The sequence below is a fragment of the Ambystoma mexicanum genome, chromosome 10 (genome assembly GCF_040938575.1).
Source record: "Ambystoma mexicanum isolate Mex_15411 chromosome 10, UKY_AmexF1_1, whole genome shotgun sequence".
In the NCBI taxonomy this organism is placed as follows: domain Eukaryota; kingdom Metazoa; phylum Chordata; class Amphibia; order Caudata; family Ambystomatidae; genus Ambystoma; species Ambystoma mexicanum.
The window spans coordinates 1,439,335,290-1,439,352,855 of record NC_090932.1 but is presented as its reverse complement, the minus strand read 5'-3'; the positions used below and the strand labels follow the sequence as shown (position 1 = coordinate 1,439,352,855).

At 44.6% G+C, this 17,566-nt stretch overlaps 1 protein-coding gene across 8 annotated transcripts in view; it reads right to left on the bottom strand.

Annotated features, from left to right (window-relative positions):
* HECTD4 (HECT domain E3 ubiquitin protein ligase 4) overlaps positions 1 to 17,566 on the bottom strand; it is a 4,298,785-nt gene that overhangs the window by 3,333,161 nt on the left and 948,058 nt on the right. For all 8 annotated transcript variants that reach the window (XM_069619495.1, XM_069619492.1, XM_069619493.1 and 5 more), the window contains exon 22: positions 3,958 to 4,077. In XM_069619495.1, the coding sequence (XP_069475596.1) occupies positions 3,958 to 4,077 (120 nt within the window). The remainder of the gene's footprint in view (positions 1 to 3,957; positions 4,078 to 17,566) is intronic.

Below are 17,566 nucleotides of genomic sequence, written 5' to 3'. Positions count from 1 at the left end.
GCCGCCGCCCTGGAGGTCTGCAGCTTCTCCAAGCTTTCGTCCGCCTTGCTGCCGAACAACCTCGAGCCGTCGAAAGGCATGTTGAGAAACCCGGCCTGCACGCCCGGTGCAAACCCTGACTTTCTCAACTACGCATGTCTGCACAATACCGTGGCTTGCAGCCGTGGATCTGCTGATGCGGTCAGCAGTATCCAGCCCTGCCTTGAGACACTCCCCCAAAGCCTCCTTGCCCTCATTAATTATATTCAGAAAGCCTTCCCTTTCTTTGCCTTCTGGAAAACGTTCAGCTGCCCCTTTAATACAGTCCCACAGGGTATGGGTAAACCTGGCTAGGGTACATGTGACATTCGTGAACTTCAGAGCCATACTGCCCGAGATAAACACCTTCCTCAGGAACTTCTCTAGAGCCAATTTGACTCCTAACAGAGAAACATCTCCCTCAGAGGCACTATAGAGGGCATTGACTTACAAAAGTCAGACCTCGGTACAGGTTGTAGATTCTTTCCTGTACCGGAATTTGCCTCGAGGGATTCGAAGGATCCACCGAAGGCTTTGACGGTTTCTACGATGAAGATGCCTTTGACATCGGCATCGAAGCGATCGGCGGCAATGGCGAAAACGTTGATAGACACAACGTTGTAGGTTTCTTCGACGGCACCAGGGATCGACTCGATTCCTGGGTAAAAGCCTTCGACTTCTTGGTGTAGGGTTGAGAATGTTGAGACAGACTTACTACTTGCCGAAGTAGTTCTTGACCTGCCTGTGTCGTCCAAGGGAGCGACCAGGGTCTGACTCTTGCAAGGCTTTTTAAGGGGGTGGGGGGGTCAAGGCTGCGTTCTCAAAGTGACACATCATTTCCACCCTGAAAGCATTCCACTTGCTGGGGGAATCCGACCTAGTCCGGCATCGTATCACCTCAGTGGAGGTGTCTGATGACTAAGAGCGAGACCTATGACGTCTCTTCTTTGACTTCTTAGAAGAGGTCGAAGAATGTCTCGACCGACTCCTCGATCGACACCTCTTCGGATGTTTGTGTCGAGTGGAGTCTCTGGACTCCCCGTTTTTTTTTTTATTTCTTCGAAGAGCCCTTCAAAGCTTCCCGCCCCACTGCCAATTTACCTTTTCGTTCGCGAAGAGCTTTTTCAGTCCTAGACTGACAGGAGCCGCAGTCGATTCGATGGTCTTTACCCAAACACTAAAGGCAAACCCAGTGAGGATCAGTGATGAACATTTTTGGCACACAGTCATGACACTTTTTGAAACCCGACTTAGGGGTCGAATGAGTAGATGAAGAGGAAATGTTTTCTCTAGGAAAAAACAAAGCGTGCCTTTGTCTCGAAGCGAAGGTCGGAAAAACTGAACTGAAGCCAACGGGCACAGCACAAGCTATTTGTACTAGTGGGGACGCTGACATGCCACGCCGGCCCTCGAGGGAGATCAATGCCACAGCCTTGTGCACAGCACCCTCTGCCGAAAGAAACATTCCCAAGCAGCGAAGCGGGCGAGATACGACTATCATAGATGACAAATAGTGGGAGGACACAATCCATTTGTAATTGAGTTTCTGGGGGAATGTGAGTAAAGGGAGAATGCCTCTAAGGAGGTGCAGCTGAAAGTGGGCCTTCTTGGCAAGGGCCACGATGCGACGATAGAAGGAGAGAGGAGTTGAAAATGACACCATTTTTTTTGCCTCACAAGAGTGTGAAGGGAGGGAGCCCAAGGAGGGCTGCCAGAGAGTAGGAGGGAAGGAGAGGGCTGCAGTCCAAATGTGAAGAATCTCAGTTTTACTGGCATTAAGGCAGAGATTGTTAGCAGCGCACCATGCCTGAATAGCAGCCATACAGTCAGGTATGAGAAAGAAGAGGAAGCAGTGGAGACAAGCTTGAAGGAGAGCTGTGTTTCATCCGCATAACATTGGAAGTGAGGAGAGAAGGCAGTGATCAGATGGGCCAGAGGGGCAAGTTTAGATGTTGAAGAGCCATGGCGAGCCGATAGAGCCCTGAGGGACGACACAGGTGAGTGTGTGATGGAGGAGCCTCTGAAGTGGTCCCTGAGTGAATCAGAGTATAGAGGGTGAGTTAGCATACCTGTTTCCACCCCTACCTTCTTTGGGTTTAACAGGCATTAAGCCCCTGCCCTACTTCTCCCTTGTCTGACTGTGATCCATGATGTTCTGGTCAAGGATCCTCCCCTGGGCTCCCCCTAATGTGCTGGGATCGAGAGAGGACCGTTTAAGAATTTTACGTGGATGGCTCTTCAATTTTAAAAGCAGTTCAAATTGCCTGTTGGCTCTGAAAACACATCTTCAGCCCGCTCTAAAGACTACTAGCCTTCTACAGAGGTTTTTATTGGGACTTGTGACTCTAAGGGCACAAGGCCCCTCTCTTCTAGGAAGGGATTTACTTTTAAAGTGTAGACCATTATAATTATAAGGCTGCATGTTTTGTTTGAACTCCTCCATTTTGACATATTACTTCTCAAATTGCTTTATTACTTACCTTTGTACCATCACAAGTTGGGTGGTAGCCCTTAAATGGGGCGGCAACGGTATTACCACCACATTTAAGGGCTGGCCTTATCACGAGTCTGGTGCACTTATCCCCAGCTCAGAGCTGGGACTAAACCCTGTTTTTAAGCGCAATTACCACCAGCGGTATTACTGCACTGTAATTGCACCGAAAATTCTCCATTGGATCCAATGGACCCAATGGGGAATGGGGACTTACAGTTAGCGCCCAGCCCGTGATCCGGACGGTAATACCGCCGGACCGGTGGGCACTAACGCCAATATAGTTGGGCGGTATTACAGCCCAGATACCGTCCAACTCATGATGAAGCCTTCCTTGTCTGTTTGCCACTTCCTTTGCTACACACTACAGTGCTCTATTGCTGATTTTACTGTGTTTAAAAGTAATGTGTTAGTGCTCTATAGCCAGAGTACTCCAAAAGTGAATGTGAATATATTACTAGTGTATGCTTAGAGATTTACTTACTTGTGTTTGATTGGAGTTATGTTATTGGGCATTTGTATAGCGCCTTTTACTATTGTTATGATTCCAAAGCGCTGTGGGTTGAACGCCCTCGGGGACCTAATTTGTATTAAGACTGCTGTGTGTGTTTAATTGAACCAGTCACCAATCTCACACTCTCCTAGGTCTAAGCCTTGCTGCTCAGTCAAACTACCTTGTTAGAGTTTGGCTAGACCAGTGGTCTAAGTAGGTTTCAACTTCTTCATACACTTATTTTCAAACAGAACCATAAATAAAAGTATAGGAACAGTAAAACCTAATTAAAAAAAAGTAGGGACGCTCCGATCCCAACCACTGCCATCCACTTCGACCACTGGGCTAGACATTTGGGGCTTAATTTACAGAAGTGTTTTATAATGGCAAAAGCTCATTGAAAAACATTCTGTGAATTAGGCCTCAAGTTGTTTTCCCTGGTCACCAGAATGGGGTGGCCGCTAAAAAACTACCCACATGGCCAATTCTGAAAATTCATCTTAAACCCCATAAAATGTTAAGTAAATGTATGATGGCTATTAGCCAAGTTTGCGAGTAAAAAAAGTCATAGGCTATAATATTTCTAGGAACTATATTACTTCCAATTATCTCACCTATCAGAGCTGCATTTTTTATTTAATTCCCAGAATATTTGAAAGATACATCCTGTAGCAAAGGAAAAATTAACCGTGCAAAAGAAACCAATTTTAACAAGCAACCTATTATACGAGAAAAAAAAACACATTTATACAGATTTCTAAGTAACGACAATATTAAGAAAACATTAAATATGCAACCCTTGTTTAGGCAAGAACTACAAAATAGCATGTGCATCTTTAGCAAAGAAAGGATTCATTAAGGCATACCAACACAACAAATATGTAAGGCTCAAACAGTTAAAGGGTAAATTAAAAGTTACATCGAAGCAAATAAAGAAAACCAAAGTGTGTAATACCTTAACTAAATCTTTTGGCCAACCAGTTCCTAAAACACTGCGACTTCCATATCCTAGAGTGTTTCCTCCATACTCTGCGACTTTCCTACTATTTGTGTTCGGACCGGCGTAGATCACCAACTTAAAAAAAATAAAGTATTCTGTTAGAGCTACAGAAAAACATACATGGACAGACGTGAAATTACTTTCACTACGTGCATATAATATACTCAATTAAGTGTCAATTAACACGTGCGAAATTCACATGACATTTTAAAGTTACAGAAAAGAGCAACTGTGGAGATGTGTCAGTGTTTTTTATCAAAAACATAAATCCAAATGCTGCTACAAACAATTCCCCAAATAAAGTGCCCCAAGATACTTTAGCAAAGAGTGACCATCTGATTGTAGACCTCACAGCTACTTTCATCCATTGCCGCATATCTTTCACAGTGTTTCCTTAATTGCGTATTTAGACCCAATTTCGCTGGTCCAATGTTACACACTGAGAAGTAAAAACTGTAAAAAAAAAAGAAATCTGCTTCCAGGCTGAATTTCAAGGTTCACACATGCACATTTCCATTGATCCTGTTCGACGCAAAACGGCATTAAGGGCAATGCATGAAAGGTCAACGCAACAAGTTACTGTGTACAAATAGGCCAGTTTGAGGAGTGCATGCACAGTGTAATAGGTAGTTCTGACCATTATTATTCACCCAGTGTGCTTTAAAATGCACCATTTCGAACAATACCAATATTGTGCCTCCAACAATTTTGGTGAAAATGAACAAACTGTGCTGCCAGTGTGTGTGTGCTTTTTTGTGCTGGGTCTATTTTTTGTTCCACTAAGACCCTGTTGTGTTCCCATTAAGAAAGGGGAGTGGGCTAAATAAACTGAATGCCATTTCCTTAATGATGAAACTTTTGTATAAAGGACTGACCACATCATGAACAAGTGATATTAAGTTAGTGGCGGAGATAAATAGTTTGTGTGCAAAAACGTTTTGTGTCTTGCATATTATTCAAGGGCTAACTCTTACTTGAATGCTTCAGAGGTTTATAAAAGGAATATCATGAAGTCGTTCTCCATTGTGTGATTCTAACACCGTAAATGTACGGTGCGACACAGATGCAAGACATTGGTGATTACTTTTGCCATAAACTCTCACCAAAATTTAGATATGCTGGTTTAGCGTACACCACCTTAATCCTAACGCTGAGAAAAAAAAGATAGGCTGTTTGACGGGCGTTCAAACAAGCACATTGGTGCCCATAATGGGGAACATCAGTATCACAGTCTCTTCAGCCAGCTTGCGCTGCTCAGAAGATGCCATCTGCAAGTCATGATGAAACAGATTCCCCACTGGCAGGCTATTCCTTTGACTGACTGACACCAATGTAGATTTGAACAAAAGACTAAGTCCTGCATTTGTAGAATTCATTTTTTTGAAGAAATAGGATTGGTTCCTCAGTATAAGGAGTCTGGTCTCCAAGCTGTCAGCTAAAGGCTTCTTAGGGAGACTATTCCTTTTCAAAATCGTCCCTTACTTCCTAGGAGCCACCAGCACTACTCTAAGACCTTTTTGGATGTTATTAGTAACTTTAAAGGCGAGGGAGGTTTCTCAACCTCACTACATTTATTTTATTGTTCATTTTTAACGTGCTTAAAGGCATGGTCTAGTAAAAAATTTTATTGTCCCTACGGGTCGGCCATGTTTTTTTAAGCCTAAGTGGCTCGATTTTAGAAAACTTTCCTATGGACCTTACCCGAGTTTTCGTCCATTAAACGCACGCGAAAACAAGCACCAGGGAGCCGCCATTTTCTGATAATCCTATCTTTTCCCCTATCGCCCTGGCTGACCTGCTTTTGCGGCACTAAATCAATTCCCCCGCCCCTGAGCCTGACATTATCAAAACATTCATATTCCCCGCCTCTCTCCGTGACGTTACTGTGCTGCGTAGGCAAACGCGCCCAGTCGTCTTCTGCGCGACTCCACACAGAACCCGGAAACCAACACAGATCAACTCACAACACAGCGCGCCACAGTTCGGAATATGAAACTGTACTTTAAAATGAAACAACAACACGGTACATTTGGTAAAGTACATTTATTTGACATTAAATGTTTAGAGAATATTCAGCAATTGCCATATGAACTCCGAAAGCCATTTATTTTCTTTTATCTGTATCCGCAATAACTGTTCCGTTTCATCTTGAGTCAGGCGCTGTTCCTTTATGGTACACAGGGTGTTCATTTTCGTAAAAAGAATCACTTTGGAAGCACGGTGAACCGCAAGGCTGTTCCATCAACTAGGCACAAGTCCAGCCTAAAGGTTGATATGTTGCTTCTAGCCACTAGTACAGCGTAAGGGCATGTGGGCCCTTGGAGATCGTCCCATAATATGGTGATTGTGCTCCAGTTGTTGACACGAAGCTGCAGGTGTCTGCTGAAGAATCCATCCGCCGGTGTCTCAAACAGATGGCAGTGGCAGAATGGGAACAAATACCTGTTATGAAAACAAAAAAATTATAATTAGTCTCGCTAGCCGAACTTCATTAATATTACTCATTTTATTTATTACGGCCGATCAGAAACTATTTGCTTGCAAGGATAGTTCAATGGAGTATGTTCGTCTCTAAAATCAATGCGAAAAGTAACGAGATAAATCAAGGCCAACAGGAATGATATGATGTGGCATTTGTAACGCGCCTATACTCAAGTGTTTCTAGGCGTGACGAGGCAGGTGGGGAACAAGGGCAGACAGACAACGATCCTACTAGGCCAGGTGTCTTTCTGATCACGCATGGGGAAGGGCTGTACATGGTTAGTTGAATGCAAATTAAATAATAGGGCCAGCTGGTGGCAAGTGCAAGGTAAATGCCGGGAGAAGGGGCTGAAGGATACAGAGACAGTCCCGTAGTGCAGGTAGGCAGTGCAGGGAAAAGTGGCTGGGGCAAGGACCGAGATCGGTGAGACCAGTGGACCTGCATGCCCATGTGCCCACTACGAACACGTTTTACTTGCTTTTCCTAGCTCTTCATTCATTCATTTATTCATGCATCAATTCATTAAATCTTCATTCCGGTATAAAAGCGTGTAAAGATTTACTTACATTATATTTGAAATTTCCATTGTGTCTCTTCGTAATGCAGTCTGTAAAACGGACCGTGCTCTTGACAATGATTTTTCGTATACTGAACTAAAATGAAACTCGGTCTAGTTTCTGAATTTTCTGCCTTATCGTCTCTTACGTTATTGCGCACTCCCTTCAAATGTAGTTCTTTCGGCATGGTCCCTGTCTCAAGGTCAAAAAACAATAGACCCTTATACTTCCAGTGCGACTTGTGGGCCTCATCTGGGCGCTGTCCTTCGCATTCTTTATTTGCAACATCACGTAGTATAGGCATCTGTGAGAACTTGAAGTTTAGAATCCGTCTATGTAGTGCGCCTCAATGTGCAAATGCGAACTGGCTTCTCTCCCAAATGCCACGGCCCGCTTGGCTGGCGCGTTCTAAGTGCCCCAATTTTGTCCCCGTTGTCTGCGAGCTTTGCAGCCCAAATTGAGACATTTAATTTTTGGCGGAGGGTCAGGGAAAGTACCACAGGAGTTGAGTAAAAGTGAGATTTATTGTTTGTTTGTTTTATTATTTGCAATACGCAAGCCTCCCCTCCGTTAACAGTGCGCAGCATTTACATTTACATGAGATGAGACATGAGAAAAATATATACATACACATATGTGAGGTGAATAGAGAGAATTCAAAGATGACACCCGGCTTGTTCGCCACCCATGATGGGGAAAGTAGGGGGTTAGGTTTACAGGTACACTGTACAATAACATTTATTTACAAAAAGACAATCGTATTGCAATTATTTAAACCGGGATTTGTACTTCACAATCAGCTGTGCTTCGGGTGGGCATGGCACAGTCGCAATGTTCGGTGGCAAAGGATCACTGCTCTGCACAGAAACGTCCAAAATTCCATATCTGTGTTTCTCTAACACAGCAACAATAAGGCCTTTCACAAAGTCGAACTGCATTTCATCATAGACAAGTTTGATCACCCATTACTTACTTTGTTTTGAAAACACCTTAGTGTAGCGAGGCATCCTTACTTTACCCCTAGTCCTAGATTGCTCACGTCCGACATTGCTGTTTTGGGCCAAGACCGCTAGTAGAGTGCGATGTTTCATGCCCCGAAAGCTAAAATGCAAGCGTTTTGGCCTGTACTTTAGGCACATATTGTGGAACACCTCCAAATCTCCTGTGTGACAGAATTCTGTCAGTTCTCTCAAATCTCTTGATAGAGTTTTGTCGAAAACAATCTTCTCAATGGCTTTGTGTGTCGGTGAAGATGGAATCAACCACTTCTTCTTCCGTGCCTCCTCTGGGGACAAAGGGCCATGTTCACATTGGTGGAAATGTTCATTTGCTGTCCAGCGGTGAACGTTGGTACAGTGGTGCATCAGTGACCGCCATTTTTCAAGTAGTATTTCCACTGACCCCTCAAGTTTTTGAGCTCCACCAAAGATGGTTGGTGATAGAATGTGACCACTGCAAAATACTTTCAAAACCTTTTTTTTCCCCTGCAGCCGAGATTTTCTTATTGATTGATTTAGCAAGATGCCATACGTCAAATTGATGTTTAATATGTGGGAACTGCTCTCTCATTGTCTTGGCAATTGAAACGTGTCTATCCGTGGCTATGAGGTCGATGTGCATTCCCCTTGATTGTAGCTATTCCACTGATTTTATAAATCCTAGTTTCTCCATGGCCACTGACAATGTACATTGTGTTACCTACCACCGAATTCACAATTTTCTTACTATCCATGTCCTGAAAGTGGTAGGTGCAGTACTTGGCAGACAATCCAGGGCTGTCGCACTATCCATCGCCGGCTAGCCTGAATCGTTTGCCTTCAAATGTACTTGCTAGAGACAATTGTTCAATTTTCCAAGCATCACTAATGGCCGGAAACAGATAATCACGTTGGTATATGTAGTACAGCGCTTTAGAAATCAAATGGAGTCCCACAAACTGAAAGAAAGCCTCTAACTTTCTAAAACTGGAGCCACTAAAAAGTGATGCAGCTGCACACAGTAGATTGCCTGCTGGCAGTTTCCCCAGCATCGGTTGTGCAGACCATGAGAACCTATGATTTAATCTACAGGCGGCATTTATTTTGACGTTACTGCCTTTTATTTGACGAGTCATATTAATCAATGGCTTCCCACATACTTTCCCTCTAATGGAATGCACACATTTCAGCATACTTATAATTTCCATCAAACAACTGTCGAATACAATGTATTTGCTCTCTTTCATTAGACTGTCATCCTGCGTCAACGTTGTTTCAGCCTGTGACGTTGTGGAGATTTCAACACATTGGAAAGTAATATCGCTGATATCAAGTTCTGATGTGTCTATGGATGCTGCGGCTGGTTCATTCTCTGTCATTTCGACATCTGTTACTTCAACATTGATGGGAGAACACAACAATGTCGACAGGTTTTTTGGTGGCAAATTTTTGGCGGGTGTAGATTGTGTAAATTGATCTGCATCTACTTCAGAGCTATCTTCAATACATTCAATAACATCTTCTTGTGGTGGTGCGGTCACACTGTAGCTATGGTCCAATGCAACTTTGCTGTAGTCTCCAAACACAGTTAATTCATGTTCTGGCCATTGGGCATGAGCATCTCGAGCCTGAACACGCCTCGCCTCAATTAATAGTTCCTCCGTAGGGTACACGGTCTGGCAAGCCACATCTCTCATTCGCTTCACTGTCTGTGTGTGTGTGTGTATAGTTCTGACACCCACGGGTAACTGGAGGAGAGATTGGAAAAGGGATGTTCAGTTTAAACACAAGATGGTGTAGTAGAATTGACTGGAAAAAAAAACATAAAATAGTCCCCAGCACAAACATTTTTTTAAAGTTATGAACTGTTTGTAACTAACCTTCTGTTTTTTTTCTTTGCAACTTTTTTGACTCGACCTTCAACATCTGCACGCTGTAGCTCCGATTCGTTTCCGCATGTCCTCCCTTCCTCTTGCGCTGCAACGACTATATTTTCTGTATCCGCATAGACAGCACGGAATGAGGCTCCATCGTCTCCCTGAAACATAGTACTTTCATTACTATGTATCAAAATATTGTTAGCATAAAACACACGTGAGGACGAACACACAGGTACATCTCAATAGCCAAACACGATTTAAACATTGTGTGCAACAATCAAACGACAAGTATTTGACCAGTGATGATCTATTTCGATGGAACTGTCAGTATCCATACCTCTGGCTCTGCATGGACTGCCATGAATGGTTGTATTGGAGAGGAGGCATCCGCATCTCCTTGAAACACAGTACTTGCATTAGTATGCTTTTCAATATTGGAAACACAACACACACTTGGGGTCGAACGCACAGGTACATATAAAGAGATAACCGCAAATGATGCATTGTCCAAAAGAATCAAGGAAAATCTAAATATGATCACATTTCATCGACTTATTTCTCCGATTTATTTACATCTGCATCATCTAAATTGGATGTTGCGATTGTAGTGGAGGCTTCGTCGTCTCCCTGAAACACAGCACTTGCGTTAATAGGGAAGAAAGTATAGCAAATGGAATCACATTATATGATCACGCATGATGGAGCTGTCATTATCCATACCTCGTGCTGAAGAATATCTATGGATGTTGCAAATGTAGTGCGCACTTCCGAAAGCTGTTGCGCCGATTCGTATACGCATGGTCCCGCTTCCACTTCCCCTGGAATTACTTGAATGTCAGGCTCTGCATCAAGTGCAGGGGTTGACGCTCCATCAACTGCCTGAAACATAGTACTTGCATTAGTGAGGATTACAATAGTGAAAACATAACACACCTGGGGTCGACAGCACAGGTACATATCAACGGCTAACCACGAATGAAACATTGTGTAGAACAATCAAACAACAAGAATTCCAGCTCTGATGATGACGCTCGATGGAGCTGTCAGTATCCATACCTCCTGCTGTTGAAGAACATCTAGAAATGTTGTAGATGTGGCGGACGCTTCAGCATCTCCCTGAAAGACAGTACTTGCATTAGTATGGATAACACTAATTATAACTGAAAACAAACACCAGTGGACGATAACTAAGGTGTATATCAATTGGAAAGCACTAACCAAACATTCGGTAAAATGATTACACGATAAAATAAAAATATTACTTGACATGCATAAAACAGGTCTGTAGCGGATTAGCCTAGTAAGATTACCTGATACGCGCTAGAAGTGGTTGATAACTGCGACCACGTCAAGGATGTAGAATGTTCTTGCTTCAGATTCAAGGGATAGTCAAGAAGTTGTAAAGGTAAATTAATGATTGATAATAAAATGCCAATATTAAAAATAGCCATGTAAGGCGACAGAATACTTGCAAAGTGCTCAATACAGCACAGTTCCCTGTTCCCATATATATACATTGCGTTTGTGGGTTATGAAATCGAAAAAGAATATATTGGTAAATGTCATTATTCAAAAAACTATACACTCATATCAATATCGAAATTATTACAAGGGATAGAACACCTACAATATCAATTAATCCGTTCGGATACCTACACACTACCGCAAGGCCTAAAGCTAAATCCGGACACTTGACTCACCGGTGGCGGAATTTGGACGAATAGAGTGGGAATAGCGTTTACGAGCAATTTCCGTGTCGTTCGCCGTTTATTCTTCTTTGTTACCCAAGATGTTGTGTACATGTCCAAGGAAAAGTGCCGGCTGCAGATGCGGTATCGATCACCCCTATTGTCTTGTAAGACTTGTTGGTCTCTACTTTCCAGCTCATCCAGTGGATATCCGCAATGTCTGACCCATTCTCTTATTCGATCAACAGTTTTTGGGAATACATTCATTGTAGTGCCTTCAGATTTAGCATGGGTCTTCGAAGGGCAACCGCTAATCGAACAGGCAGGCATTGTTAATAAATCTGAAAAGTACATATCGACATTATTATACAATCTTCAAGAATAAAGATTTGATACAAAAGTAAATGAATCATACAATGATCAATGCAAGGTTTGTTTTGGTCGCAGGAACTATACCAGTTCATTATGTGCGGCTTAGTATTTGCATAAGTTGCAGAAATGTATAAATGATGTGACTAAAAACTGAACATGTGACTCATCCCTTGGATGCTCTGTATTGCACGAGAAGGAAACATGCTTACATTATAGACCGGACCCCCGAAGGGTGCATTTCGATGACAATAGACACAGATGAAAATAAATAGATCTATCGATAGCATAGCAATGGAAACTCAAGTCAATAGCAATGAGACCAATGAACCTAGCACTATTGTGTACTCAACTCGTAAATAGATAGAAATTTAAAAATCTGCGAAATATGACTAGGATACATGGCCTTACCTGGACCAACAAACAGTTGGATTCAGCAAGCAGAGCAGTATGTTGCAGGAGAATAGGTGGGTGGCCACAGGTAGCACACTGATGGGTTTGCTCTAAGCGGTCGCAGAAGTTCACGGATAGCACGACGACGAGCAGATTAGCGTAGATCTCAGTGGTTGCCAGGTAACACGTTCAGTAGTTGACTTGCAAAGCACAAAGATGTTCTCATGAGACATATCAAGTGGTTTATAAAGTGTTAGAAACAGGGGTGTGTTTGTGAATGAATGACGTATGTATGTCGTGGTCTTAGGGGGGCGGCCTGCTTCAAGGGGAGGCCTGGCTGGAGACACGGGGTCTGAGGAGGCCATGTGACCGATGGCCCCTTGGCGTGGGACACCTTTTGAAGTGTACATGTAGTTTGGCACCTTGGCCTTTCGCGCCCCTGACAGCCCCCCATGCCAGCGCGCATCCACCGGCGCAAACCGCCTTTGATAGAGGGGGGTGGGATGGATGGGCCTGGGGCGTGCAGATAAGGCACAGGAAGACTGCTGAATGGAGACACACTTATGTGGATTGTAGGGGGGCGGCCTGCTTCAAGGGGAGGCCTGGTTGGAGACACGGGGTCTGAGGAGGCCATGTGACCGATGGCCCCTTGGCGTGGGACACCTTTTGAAGGGCACATGTAGTTTGGCACCTTGGCCTTTCGCGCCCCCGACAGCCCCCCATGCCAGCGCGCATCCACCGGCGCGAACCGCCTTTGATAGAGGGGGGTGGGATGGATGGGCCTGGGGTGTGCAGATAAGGCACAGGAATACTGCTGAATGGAGACACTTATGTGGATTGCAGGGGGGCGGCCTGCTTCAAGGGGAGGCCTGGTTGGAGACACGGGGTCTGAGGAGGCCATGTGACCGATGGCCCCTGGGCGTGGGATACTTTTTGAAGTGTACATGTAGTTTGGCACCGTGGCCTTTCGCGCCCCTGACAGCCCCCCATGCCAGCGTGCATCCACTGGCGCGAACCGCCTTCATATCAGTATATCGTTGCTTATCAATAACAAATGCCACATACCGGAGATTCTTGTGAGCACAGACCCACACTTCAACCGGTGTATTATAGTGGTCAAGACGCTAAGGCCTGTATAATCCAATGGTAACTGTTAGTATAGACATATGTGTGACTTTTATAGAGACATAACCCACTGAAAGACTATGAACAAGTGTTATTTAGTGCATGCATTATCGAGAATATGTTATGTTAGCTTAGATAGATAGTGACCACCCTGCTTCACAGCGACCAGACCTTCACCCATTCGGAGCAGAGATGTCTGACGTCCATCCTTGAATGGAGACACACTTGATTCATTTAAAAAATCGAAACAAACATTAAAAGATATGTGGTGTTTTATTTTGTATCTTATTTTCATGACACAAAAATACAAGACTTTAAAGATTACACAGGTCAGGTTGCAGCACAGCGAGAGAAAATCCCATGTACTGACCGCTGTCACTCGGGAACGTTTCTCTAATGGCACGAATGGCACAGGCGGGTATCACTCTTCCAACGCGGTGTCCAAACCTCCCGTGGAGCCACCATGTAAAGGAGCGATAGGCCACCAGCCTGTACCACCTGTGAAAAGGAATGAAACAAACTGTTTTTAAATGACCAAGATAAGTTTAATAAACGTTTCTTGTCAATGACAATTCTTGTAACTAATGACATTCTGAACGGACAAATGCTATCTAGACAATGCACACTATTGAACGACTTACATGCGTTACAATGATATGTAGATGTAATTTTGGATATAGTAGAAGAACATGAAATAGGAGTGGCATGACACGCCGAGTATACTTACTCATTACTCGGATTACGAGGACGAACAGTTGCGCGAAGTTCGTGCATAAGCACTATCATTATTCTCAACACGGCCCGTGTGAGGCAGGCTGCCCTGAAGTCTGGCAGCTCGGTGATGCATTGCGTGTGTTAAACAAACGCAAATAATTTATAGCGGTGGTACTGGTATCTGTTCACACGGGCTACAAGCGGCGAAGGTAGCTGACCAGAGCACTGAAACGAGTCATAGAATACTCCAAGTAACACAGATAGAGGAATGGAATCGAAAATCTGCTGCTGTGTGTTGTGAAACGGTCTGTTTATACTTATTGAGGAAAGAGGCGTCCTGCCATTTCCATGGCGACACGTCATTAGCTGAAGTGCAGCGAATGTTGACACGAGACGTGCTTTGGCGTTGGGAAATGGGCGGTACGAGTCCGCTGATGATTTAGTGCTGCAAAAGCAGGTCAGCCAGGGCGATCGGGGAAAAGATAGGATTATCAGAAAATGGCGGCTCCCTGGTGCTTGTTTTCGCGTGCGTTTAATGGACGAAAACTCGGGTAAGGTCCATAGGAAAGTTTTCTAAAATCGAGCCACTTAGGCTTAAAAAAACATGGCCGACCCGTAGGGACAATAACATTTTTTTACTAGACCATGCCTTTAATACCAGCGAGTGGTTTCTAAGCTCGGGATCGGGATTCGAACCTGTACTGCACTGCGTTGTCTTGCTTCCAAGACAAACACGTTGCTATTTTGTTCGGAGACATTGTGTCACCCTCCATTTGTGGACCCAGTACTGGGTGTCCTCTACCAGTACACCGACACATTATTTTCATGGCCGCACACCTCACCCTAGGTGAAGGGCTGCCAGGGGTCCCCAAGAGCCGCCTCCCCATGTTGTTTTGATGCACTGCTTGGCCCAGGTGCCTACCAGTGCAGAGAATTTCATCACTTCCTTTGTGACGTATTTTTCGTTTGCAGCACAAGCCATTTTACAGTACTGAGTGGACACCTGCAATCCCCTTTTCTTTTCTTTAAATAACTACTTTGTTACTTCTCTAGGCTCCCCCTGAAAATGCGGTTAGCAGTTGTTTCATTTTAACCTTTTTTCGGATGCACCGTCACATGCTGCTTTCGTAGCCACAATGATGTATTTAGAAGGACCATAAACTCAGAATGGCCTCTCCTTGCGTTTTAGGTTCTGTTCAAGATTGCTTGTCCTTTTTGCCTGCACAGAGGTGCGTGTGTGTGTGTGCGTGTGTGTGTGTGCGTGTGCGTGTGCGTTTTGTTTTTGTTGGGCAAATTGTTGGAAGCTGGCTATCCACTTTTGGAGCCACCTCCAAGTCTTATTGGAGGGTTGTGATAAATCCCAGCCCAATTTCTGGATACAGCGAGGGCAGTCAGACCCAGAAACAAAGTCAACCACTAGAGCTGAAGACTAGGACCGAGGGATGCCGGAGGACTGCTACACAAAACAGCATTTGTCCAGCCAACTCTTCTGCGTGAACAGCCCCTACCTTCTGGTCAACAGGGAAGCCATCTGTGAGGTGACTTCCGACTTTAAAACTAGAGTAAACAGCCAGTCAGCTGTCCTGCTTGCGGTAGCTCACCCGTTACATGTTGATGGAGTGTGCATCTCTGCATTTTCTCTGCAATCCCCAGGTTCTGCTTTTCTCTGCTGCAAGGACTTCTACCTGACCTAATGGATGGAACTCTTCGTAGGCATCTTCAAGGCTCTGCTGCTACGCTGGAAACCCGCTGTGCTGACCTTCACCAAAAGAGAAGCCTGTCAGGAGCCCAACGTCCAACTGAGTAGCTACTCCGTGCCCCTTGACGCAGCCCCAGGTCAATCAAAGATGTGCATCAGTCAAGGCACCCGTGAGGGTCGCTGCTTCATCGCGGGACAGATCCAAGATTTTCACCCTACCCCTCTGAGGTCCCTAGAGGAAGCTAAAGGTAATTAAGAGGTGATCATCCTTGGGCATGTGACCCAATGGCCCTGCACAACATCGACACCGAGGAAAGTCTTCCCCAGCGATTGACTGTTGCCTTGGATTGTTAAGTTTCAGCGGTCTGTGATCTCTTACATCTCTTGGTACCGGGTCTTTTGCTTGACCTCAACTATTTGTCATTAAGTGGTGTGGGGTACAAAGGAAGCAGGAGACTGACCCAGTGCGGTAACAAAATTTGGGGGGCCCCCTGCGAGCCATGCTGAGGGCCCCCCCCAAACTCGGCAACAAATCACGGGCCATGCCACACCCTGGGCAGGCCTAAATTACGCCACACCCTGGGCAGGCCTAAATTACCACGCTTGCACAATAGGCACAAACGTGCTGCTGCAGGGGTATGCCGCACACTGCACTAGGAGAAATATATAAATATGTGTTTTCATGCATTATACAGCACACTTTCAGAGAAAAATTGGCTAAAAGGCCAGAGCGTTTGCAAATGTTTTGTAGGGCAACACCAATCCGAAAATCCAAAACATGCAAGTCACCAATTTAATGCTTTGCTATTAAAAATGCCATGCCACAATGAAAACCTGTCCAACTGGCTGCACAATGTAGACCAGCCTAGACAAGTAATAACATATTACAGTAAAGCATGCCAGGCCACATTTAGACATACCTAGCCTGGTTGCACAAAAATGCCAGTCTAAGCAATAACACGTATCGTTATTTTATCACAGAAGCCCAGAAAAATATAAAATGCTGCAGTAAGAAACAGCTAGACTGGCAGCACCCAAATGGTAGTCTAGCCAGGTAATTACACTTAAAAGGACTGCTTTATCAGAGATGCCCAGTAAAAAGAAAAAAATCAAGCCAAACTAAGAAATGCCTAGATGGGCTGCACCAAAATGCCTCTCTAACCACTAATACCACATATCCTGCCTTCTTAGCGTGCACATGGATGACCATTACGATTTATTGTACAATATCTGTCCCTAACCAACCCCCCACACATCCCCTCTCCCTCCCACACCCTGCCCCAAAACCCAAAATCAGCTTCTCCGCCCACAATTACCTCCACATTCCTTTCCCTGTGCTTACGTATGAGGCTCCTTGCCTCATAGAGAAGTAATGAGATGAGGAAACGTGGGACTATGTGTAATGAAGATTAAAGGTAACTAAGCCAGACATTAGCTCCATGTCCCTCTACCTCATCCCAGTACTTGTGTATAGGTCAAAGCGCCGCATACACAAGTATTGGGACGAGGATGAATAGGGCTATGAGTAATGAAGATTACCAACAAGTAACCAAGGGATTAAACGCAAGTAGTGGCGCAACACCATTGAGCAGACTGGGCTTCAGCCCTTCCCCTCAACCCCCTCCCTTGACATTTTCGGCTATGTTGACTCGACCTGGCTGACCTACAGAGCTGTTGTCG